The sequence below is a fragment of the Pavona decussata genome, unplaced genomic scaffold (assembly GCF_977016875.1).
Source record: "Pavona decussata unplaced genomic scaffold, jaPavDecu1.1 SCAFFOLD_386, whole genome shotgun sequence".
In the NCBI taxonomy this organism is placed as follows: domain Eukaryota; kingdom Metazoa; phylum Cnidaria; class Anthozoa; order Scleractinia; family Agariciidae; genus Pavona; species Pavona decussata.
The window spans coordinates 3,545,424-3,555,579 of record NW_028145758.1 but is presented as its reverse complement, the minus strand read 5'-3'; the positions used below and the strand labels follow the sequence as shown (position 1 = coordinate 3,555,579).

The window sequence follows — 10,156 nt, the reverse complement described above, 5'->3', positions numbered from 1 at the left end:
AAGGAACTTCACGCGCGAAGCTCGGCCACTAAGCAATCAAAATGGCGACCAGGTGATAGGTCGTTTCGCGAAGTCGATGTGTTAACAATTTTGGAGTTTAATTTTGGGGACAGAAAGGAACAAGGAATTGATTGAAAGGCTAAAATACATTTTTTGACGTTTGGCATTTCACACTGGTGATAAAACTCTCGACAACATGTAGATTGAAATGTTGATTTTGGCATGTTGAGAAAACAACTCTCGAATCTTCTTCTCCTGGCAATCACTTGGTTATTGGCGACGTTACAGACGGGGAGTTGTGGTAAGTAAAGTGCAAGTTATGGCAGCCACTATTCCAAGACTAATTTGGAGTTGGCAGTAAACTTTTACAACCATGCTTAAGCTGGCTTAGGTTTAATTTAAACGGGCTACCTTTTGATAATAACTAGAAGGGCAAAAAATGATGTGAAAATAAGCTTAAAAGTAAACAACATCGCTGTTGTAGTGTATTTTGACAAAGCTAGTCAAGAATGACCCTTGCAAAGATCCTGTGACCCCCTACACAAATCTTGAAGGATCTTGCATTTTACAGGATCCTCAAAAGTCTTATAAGGATCCTTCAAAATAAGCAAATTGACATGTACCAATTTGATGTCCTGATTTGCAGCTTCAATTGCATGGGTCAATCTGCATGTTTCAATTTGTCAGTCGATTTCTTTTTCTTTGGTGTAGCGCTGGATGAAATTTGCCCTGATTCAAAAATCTTCATTACCGCTACAGATTTATCATAATCAGGCCACTTTTTGTCTGCGCAATCATTTTCTTTGTCAAATTGGGCCAAATCGTCCGGATTAACCGATACTTGTAATTAATTATTAGTCTTTTAGGATTATTGCCATTTCAGATCTTGGCAAAGATCCTTAAGGATCATGTAGGAATTAAGAAGATTCCAATCTACCCCTAAAGGATCCTTGGAAGAATTTTATGGGGGAATGGCCTCCAGAAGTTAGATGGCAGAATCCTGCTAAAAACTGACTTGATTGGGAGTTTCTTGTATAAGAAGAAGCAAGTTAAGAATCAATGAAGTGTAAAATTATCAGGGGCACCCAACGACAATTTTCTCTCAGATCCTTTGAAACATTATTTTAGGCGGTCTGGGGTGGTTTTAAATAGACCTCTGTAGGTTCATTTTAGGCAACGCTATAATATTTTTATCTGTTTGGTCATTCTAGGGGAACTTGAGTCTTTTCGAAATTAGTAGGGCATTTTTGTCCATTTCCCGAAAACCTTAGGTCTTATTTCCTTTCCAAAAATCTTAGCTGACCTTTTCTCTGAACCTGAAACAACATTTTTATCAATCCGAAAACACTAGGCCTTAAATATCCCATATTGCGAAAGTTCGTGGTGAAAATTCCCTTTAGAAAATTGTAGGGGATTAAGGGCCTTCCGAACAGATAATTTACCGAAACGATCCGTTGGGTCCCCCTGAATTATCCAGGCCTATAGTTAATTTTAAAGAAGGGGATGATCCTTCCATTTTTCAGGTTCATTGGAGCCATGCCTTGGTCAGTACTGTGGAAGAACTATTGATAACAATGGGGACATTGGAGATTGTGGTGTAAGTAATCTAAAAAATACACAGTCTGTTTAAAAGCCATTACTCTAATTGACAGGGTTATGAAATACAAAATACTCCCAGCATAGCCTGACTCATTATTAACCATCATTTATTAATAAAATGTTTGAGCTCAATTGAACTCAGGTGTATGACCGAGGTTGATTGGGTTTAGTACACAAACATGTTATTGAAATCAAGAACATTTTTGTGAGGGTTGGATCCTTTTTGGTTTCCAAACTCAATTGATTGAACAGAATCAAACGTTCTTGAAATCATTCTACCAAAATACCGTAAACTGCAGCTTATAAGCCCCCATCCTCTGGTTATAGGCCCACCCATACAGGTCATGGAAAACCTGGAAAGTCATGGAATATTAGAATTTCATTTTCCAGGTCTGGAAAGTCATGGAATTTAGGTGTGGGTCATGGAAAGTCACGGAAGATGATGTTTATTAAAAAGTACAAAATAAATTGGGGTTTTTGAAAAGAAAACAGTAAAAACATACCCAAAATGAAAGATGATTTCCAAGAAAATGGTCAAATTTAGGTCATGGAAAACTTGGAGAAGTCATGGAAAAGGTCATGAAAAGTCATGGAATTTCAAAAGTTCAAAAGAGTATGAACCCAGACACTGCTATAACTCATTTTGAAACTTTTTTTTTTGTATTCCAGTTATAACCCCTCAGCCCGCCCCCTCCCCTCCTGGATATAAGCCCCTCCGTTTATAAGCCCATCTAAAACCCCTTGCAAAGTTGTATAAACCCAAGGCTTATCAGCGGCAGTTTATGGTATGCCAGATAGTGTCAATAAAGGAGTACAAGTTATTTTTCAACACACAATAGAAAACAAATTTTGCTTCTGATGATCTTTTTGACTAGATTACTACCAGGCAAAACGAAAACCAGGTACACTGTAGAGTATCCCAACATGTCAGCCATACTAGCACACAAGTATCTCGTGTACATTAAATAAAGTTGGTCATCATCATCATCATCATGCACGGTGAGCAGGCGAAAGAAAAGAAAGTTCACACCTGTCACATTGCTATTTTCATGCCATGTCACGTGGGTTGTCATTCATCGTGAACCTAATCATTATTGCCTGTTAAAAAAATACTTTTCTTTCTATGTTCAGGGCTTCTGATATTTCGCGCGGTCGTGGAGCCGCGAAATTCAGGTATATCCGCGGAATCCCGCGAAACTCACAAAAAAACGCGTAATACCGCGAAATTCGTTTAAAATCCTACCAAATACATGTCAGTACAACATATTTGAAACTTATCTTGGCTACTGAGACTGTTTACTTTCCGTAAATGCAAATTTATCTTGAAATTTCGTCACTCCCATGAGTAAACATAAGGTACCATAACTACCAGGCGTTCTTAGATTAATGTTGCGAAAAACTGGGCACAAGAAATGAGAAGACTTTTCGTTGACACTATACGGATGGGAAAGGAAACTGCTGTCTGTAGTAATGCAGGCACATGACTTGTTTAATCGTACCTCAGGACACGATCGAAGACACAACAATGTTTTGACTTCACAAATGGATTTGAACCTTCGATCACGAACAATCTTGCATTGTAAACTGCAAAGCAACACAAGAGACCAAGGAGAGAAAAGAATTTATTGCGTTGCTGTGTTCCGCTCTAAATTGCAGCTGAAAAAGGAGGTTAACCGGCCGCCTGTTTTGGTAAAGCTTATGCTTTTCTTGTAGCTCGAAACAAGTACAATTGCCTTGCCGCTTCCTGCATGCTTTACAACAGAACAGTTGAGGCTTTGTTATTTGTTAAATATTATTTTGATTGTTTTACGTGTAGGCTTGTCCAAGAGGTTATCGCACCAATGGTACAGTATGCTTGGAATGCTCATCATCGCCTGAGTTGTATGACTGGCTTTACCTGGGATTTATGTCTTTCCTGTCTCTTATATTCCATTGGTTCTTTATCGACTTCTTCATAAAGAGTGAAAGAAAAAGGTATTGATGCCTATCAGACTGACTGAGTATAAAATTTTTGTACATGTATTTAATTGGTTGCTCTGCATTGACTATGATCATCCATCATGGTCAGAACCCTTATCGACGATGCTGAATGCAAGACCATGGAAGAACTGATGAGAGCTAGTACAACACCTCACTTTAATAGATTTGTGGTTGACGTAATAGATAAAACATGAGGAAGAATGTTTCCTCCAATTTCCAAACACCGAGAAGTAGGTTGGAAAAACGAGGCGCAGCTGAGTTTTTTTAACCAACTTCGAGTTGTTTGGAAATAGGAGGAAACACTCTTTCGAGTGTTTGATATAGCTTCTCAAACTATTGATAATTCTTGGAGAAATTTGAAGCAAAAGTTCACAAAATTTTATGATAATTAAGATCACATTTCCAAACCTCCTTCACGGTAGTGATTTCCTTTGTTTTCTCTTCATGAATTATTTACGAGTTTGAGAAATCTAGTTTCCACGACTTCACAAGACATGTCGAGAAGTTATTTAATTTAAAGCGTACAAAGAGAATGTGAGTCCATCATCCTCCGGCTCCCTCCATGTCTGACGTTTTCTTAGGTTGAAACAGACTGTTTATCATTTTGCAATATTTCAATTTTCTTTATTTTTTGTTCTTGTTCATAGAACCTACCTACTCTTCTTGAGTGCATTTGTAGAAAGTGCCTTAGCTGCCATCCTTGCTCTTCTTGCAAGCAAACCTCAAGGTTAGTTTTTTAAATCTATTAATTTTTGTGACTTCGAAAATTCATGTACAGTACATTGATGTTCAATCATGTACATCTCTGTGAATAGACCTTATTTTTGAGTAAAAATACTTTTTTAGAATTAGTTGGATGTTTTAGAAATATCTTATTGTTTGATGCCTGACTTTAATCCAACACTTTTATGATAATTTTTTATTTAAGGAGACATCTAATAATTTATTTTCCTTTTAATTAATTTGTAGGCAGCCTAAGTTTAACATCCTGTAAGTCTGAAGGGTTGTCTGACTGGTACACGATATTCTTTAACCCCAAACCTGATCATGTGAACACTCTACATTGTACACAGGAAGTGGTTTATCCTCTGTAAGTACCTTGTAATCCTTTAGTTCCTAAATATCAAAGAACAAGTTCTCCTATCTTGTCCCCATACTTTTCCTATAAAAGTACTGGGGGGGAGTCATTAAAATATCAAGAAAATTCACCTTCGGCTATTCATACCGTCATACCTCTAGAAAGCAACCACCCAAAATGCTAAGATTTAGTGGTCGCTTACGAGAGTCGAACCAGAGGGGGTCTCTTTTGCGAACAGGTCTGACACATCTACTTATTCGAAGAGAATTTATTGCATTCATTTTCCTGGTAACAGTGTGAGCAGTGCTAGGTTTTCACTAAAAGTTCCTCATAAAATCTGAGTAGTGTAGTACATACAGCGAAAATGAGGATCAGACCATGTGTCAAGTGGTCGCCTACGAGAGGTTATAAACAATGAAAAATTATAATGACGTCACCTCAAAAAGTGGTCGCAGTCGCTTATGAGAGCTGGTTGTTTATGAGAGGTTCCAACTATAGGGCTTTGACTGGGAAAAATTTGGTGCTTTGGATAGGTGGTTGCTTATGGGAGGTGGTCGCACTTGGAGGTTCGACTGTATCCTTAATCCTATGACCTCACGGGTTGAACAAACAGTGATTTTACAAGGAGAAATTTGATGCTGATCATTGTTAGGGCTTAAAGACCTGAAAGGGTTAACATAATAAAATTTTATAAGATGACTGATGTATGGTTGCAATCTCTGCAACTGCAATAATTATCTTAGCCTGAAAAAAAATTCAGGCTTCAACACCATTTGAATCCATGACTGACCTCTGTGATAGAATTGTGATGTTCCATCTACCAACTACTTGACTTATAAAAGAAGGCATGGAAACTTTCAAGCTTCAAGATCATGAAATAAGAAAGATGTACCACACTGGGTCCGGTTGTAATGTTCAAAGAGTGGATAACATTAACCAGTGGATAATCACTATCAAGCAGATTAAATGTAGTCAAACTAATACATTTATTATTCAGAACTCACTGTATTAACTACATCTCAAATATGGTTATGGTGCACTCATTTGCGTTGTCCATACACATCAGATACCCTGCAATGTTGCGTAATTTTGTGTGTTGGGGAGAAAATGGTAGAGTGCTTTAAACAAGTAATGACTTCAGAAGATTGTCTTCCTCTTTACTGCAATAAAACTGTGCTTTGTTATCAATGTGCTGAATAATAAAACAATTATCCTGCTCGTTGTTGTAGAATATCCACTGAACAACTTGGCCTAAGTATCACACAGAAAGGCAATATTCCCGGATGATTTCACAGGATGTTTAACAATTATTCCAACAAGGCGTGTAGCGCCGAGTTGGCTATAATCATCTCATATCCAACAAGCGTGTGTGGAATAATATTGTTTTATTTAAAACAATCGAGAAATGTTGCTAGATCTTACTGATTTTGCTTTGCAAGAACAACCAGAAGACAATTTAATGGTCGCTATTTCTTGGGCATGGTATAATGGCTCATATGGCCGCTAAGCCATGGAAAATCCCTGGAATTGCTTTATACAATGATCCAGTTTTTAACAATTAATGTTAAGTATCCGCTGGATAGCGACTTATCCACTGGATAAAGTAACTTATCTGCTCTTTGAACTATTAGGCCCAGGATGTCATGGGTATGGAATAAAGAATAAATCGGTTGAATCTGAATAATGGAAAAAATGATCATTATAGTTCTTTGAACTTCAGTGAGGTGGAAACAAACGACCAGTTTGAAATTATTCAAACAAATGTCACACTCAATCATGCTCCGAATGGAATGTCAGTTGACTTTGCTTTCTACTTTCCTTGAAAATTACAACAATTAAGGCAAACGACTTCAACCATTAGCTTTTTTACGTCAACCCTGTTTTTTAAAATAAACCGAAACCCTTCAACTCGTTGTAATTTTGATTTGATGTGACTGGGCTTTCTCATCAGGTACACCATAGTGCTTAAGTATTATGCACTCTCAGTTGGGCTCCTATTATTGTTCCGTCCAATCATCTCGCACCAGTTCTGTGATGGCCATGGACGGACCTCCACCTATGCTGCTCTGTACTTCCTGCCTTCTCTCGCTTTACTGCAGGCCTTATTTGGTGGACTTATTTGTAAGTATTAGTTATTACTGTGCTGGTAGCCAGCCTCTCTAGAAACAAATGGATAAGGGGGTTAGTTTCTCAAGAAACTGTGGTGCTGCGTCGGTGGGGAATAGAAAAGAATGTTTGGTTTTATGAACAACGTTAAAGGTAATAGACCCTTCTCCAAAGTGGCGGCCGAAAATTCAAATAAGTTAAAATTAAAAACGTATACCAGCACTAGAGAGAGCACTTTTACTTTAGTAACCCTGCAAAGTTTCAGCATATCAGGTATAATATCAGCTGAGAAAATGTAAGTTGAAAATTTTACAGACGTTTGTATGACTGGAGGCATGACGTACACCCCCAGTCATACAAATGTTTGTAAATTTGTCAAATTTCATCTTACATTTCCTAAGCTGATATAACACCTAATATGCTGAAACTTTGCAAGGTTACTAAAGTAAAGGTGCTCTTTCCAGTGCTGGTATCAGTTTTTCATTCAGTTCAATTTTAACTCATTCAAATCTATTGGCGCCATTTTGGAGAAGGGTCTATTTGGCCACCGTAAAGAGATTCGAGTGGTGACGTTTAGCCCTTTATCAGAGCGAATGACGAAGCGCTAACGCTCGAAACGTCAGCACTCGAATCTCTTTACGGTGGCCAAAGATAAAACGAAACATCTGTCTAGAAACAGTTTTCTTTTCTACATTTCAAGGCAAAAAAATGATTCTAAAATGCAAAGCAATGTATAGCATTTCCCCCAAATCTGAGCATAATTTTCTCTGAAAAATACATGTACCTTGCATGCTCAGCAACAAAAGAATGCACCATCCTTAACTTGCGTCAACTGAAGAAATTTCGATTTTGAATATTCTGAATGTATTCTTGTTGTTGTGTTTTCAGATTATTCCTATCCGTATGCAACATTAGTTATTTCTATTTTGAGCACTGCTGTAGTGATGGCCAAGAACAAAATAACAGTGAGTATTCGAATGAGTATTTTAATTACCTAAAATCAAACTGTTGTACAACAAGTCTGCCTTGTTCTCAGAAATACCCCTCACAGACTGCGTTGTTTAACCAAGGACCTACAAGCAAAATTTTACAGTACAGTATTCTTTCTTGCAATTTTGATGAATCTATATTCTTTCGGTTGTAACGGTACCCAGGCTTGGCACTGAAAAGCAAAAAAACAAACAACAAACAAACAAAGTTATGTAATTAAAAATGTTTAGACTGGAAACTGCTGCTATCTCTGAAATAAGTAATCTACAACGAGGTCCAGTTTGAGTAGCGCTCTTGATCATAGCGAGATTTGGCTGCTCGCTAAAATCTATTTTTTTCGTTCTGAAAGGAAGGTTATGAAATGAGGGTGGGGGGGGGGGGGGAGTAGGTGGGGGATTGAAAAGCTAATGTTCGGCGTTAATGAGGTAAATACTGGTCTCCAGCAAAGAGAATAAAAAGCTGACGTTTCGAGCGATAGCCGTTCGTAACAGCGTATCTCTCAGTGAAATCGTTACACTTTGTGGGAACTTCACATACTTTTTAATAAAGTTAAAACTCGTCATAAATTCTTCCAAAAAGAAGGGTAAGGAAATGGAAGTAGTAAACTTTTACTTTGGTCAAATATTTAACGGATCGTAAGGCGGCCATCACAGTAGTTTCAAACCCATGATCTGACAGTGCAACTTTTATAGTAACTTGCTTTTCTTCTCATTTTCAGCATATCCGCCAGCTACTCAGCAGTAAGCGTCACGTGATCATCATCGTTGCTCATTGGCTGGTTCATGCTTATGGAATACTGTCACTTACATTACTGCGCAACCCTGCTGTACATGGACCAATTTTCACTCTGGTGCTGGCTCCAGTCCTTTTCTATTTAGGAACGCACTCCTTTACTGAGCCAAACAAGTTCAAAGCTTAAGCAAGGAAGGCTGGTGTTCAACGCTGTAGTTACCTGCTGTAGGTGCTGGATAACAACTGTAAAAAATTGTGTACAAAATTTCATTACATTCCGCGCGATTAAAATTCGGTCTTAGTAAGAAGCGAGTTGTCTCTTCTCGCCTTTGAAATGCTCTATCTTCTATGACCTGCAAAATTGTCGTTTGTGAACGAATTCTGGTGTTTCTCGCTTCTCGTACGGAACTCCAGAAGAAAAAGCGAGGACTAGTCATGCGTTTTACCATCACTGATGATAAAGAAGTAGAGCTGTAAAAATGCAAACTTACGGCAATGAAATGAAGACTGAACAAGTGTTATACAGAAAAGTGCTCGGTCTAAACTGAGGCTGTGTGGATATAGGACCCTTCTAGATTATTTACCGCGGCTAAACAAGATTGTAACGCGCACACGACTATACTGAAACGCTCGACGATTCCAATCAATGAAAACCAATCATTGATTGCAATCAATAAAAATCAATAAAAATCAATTGATTAATATTGATTAATTTGCATAATTAATAAAAATCGAAAATCACTCGCCGACTCGTCTTAATTTATTGATTTTTATTTAGATATTACCAGAGAAATGGATGGGGCTTGATTTTCTCGCAAAATATTCAACTATTGTCGCCTGCCTGGTTAGAACAAGGGAATATTAGTATGTGCATGTGGTGTGTGTGCCGGATTTCTTATTCAGTTTTTTCTGAGTGATTCATTTAGAATTGAGAAATAGAAACAATATAAAAGGCAAGTTCGAGTGACACTATTATTAATGTCATATTAACAAACATTCCGATTTAATGACAGGGAATGCATGTTTGAAGTACTTGTCAAACAGCAAAGATAATAAATAGTTACTGTTAATTAGTGGTACTTTACTTGTTATCGAATATCAGAACATTTTAACTTAATTGGGTCTATTTTCTAAACTGTAAGATTTATTAACCCCTCCTCCCCCCCCCCCCCCCCCTAAAAAAAAAAAAGAAAAAGAAAAAAGAAACATTATAATTTGCAACAGAAATCAATGACATTCAATGAAAATCGGAAATCACTCAACATTGCGGCTTTGGTTTTTATTGAATTTCAATATCAATCGATTTTAATTGATAACTATTGATTATTGATTGGAATCGCCGTGTGAAACGGAATAAAACCTTGCGACTAAATTAATGGGAAGAATTCTTGTCCGATCAGTTCTCGTGGGCGGATAAATTGACATCAAATGTTATTTCCCCGGGTCTTTCCCATAGTTTCAAACCTCAGAGTCAGAATTTGTGGCCGGCCGGCACCCACGCGAAGGCAATATTGTTTATTATTTCTTCTGGACTTTAATTTCCAACTCCTTATATTTGCCGGACACGTAGGAACCTATTTGAATTAATTGTTGGCCGGTACAAAGTTTCGTACACAAACTACTTGTTCCCACAGGAAGCCGAGATCGAAACCGGTTTTATTCCTGATTGCC

The 10,156-nt window shown here is 37.7% G+C and overlaps 1 protein-coding gene across 1 annotated transcript; it reads left to right on the top strand.

The window, feature by feature from the left end:
* Positions 1-32: 32 nt before the first annotated feature.
* Positions 33-9,226, top strand: LOC146451726 (JNK1/MAPK8-associated membrane protein-like). The gene is made up of 8 exons (XM_085098740.1): positions 33-301; positions 1,524-1,597; positions 3,416-3,573; positions 4,227-4,306; positions 4,549-4,669; positions 6,609-6,778; positions 7,652-7,728; positions 8,472-9,226. The coding sequence occupies exons 1-8, from the start codon at positions 223-225 to the stop codon at positions 8,670-8,672; spliced, it is 960 nt and encodes a 319-aa protein (XP_084954866.1). The 5' UTR covers positions 33-222; the 3' UTR covers positions 8,673-9,226.
* Positions 9,227-10,156: the final 930 nt, after the last annotated feature.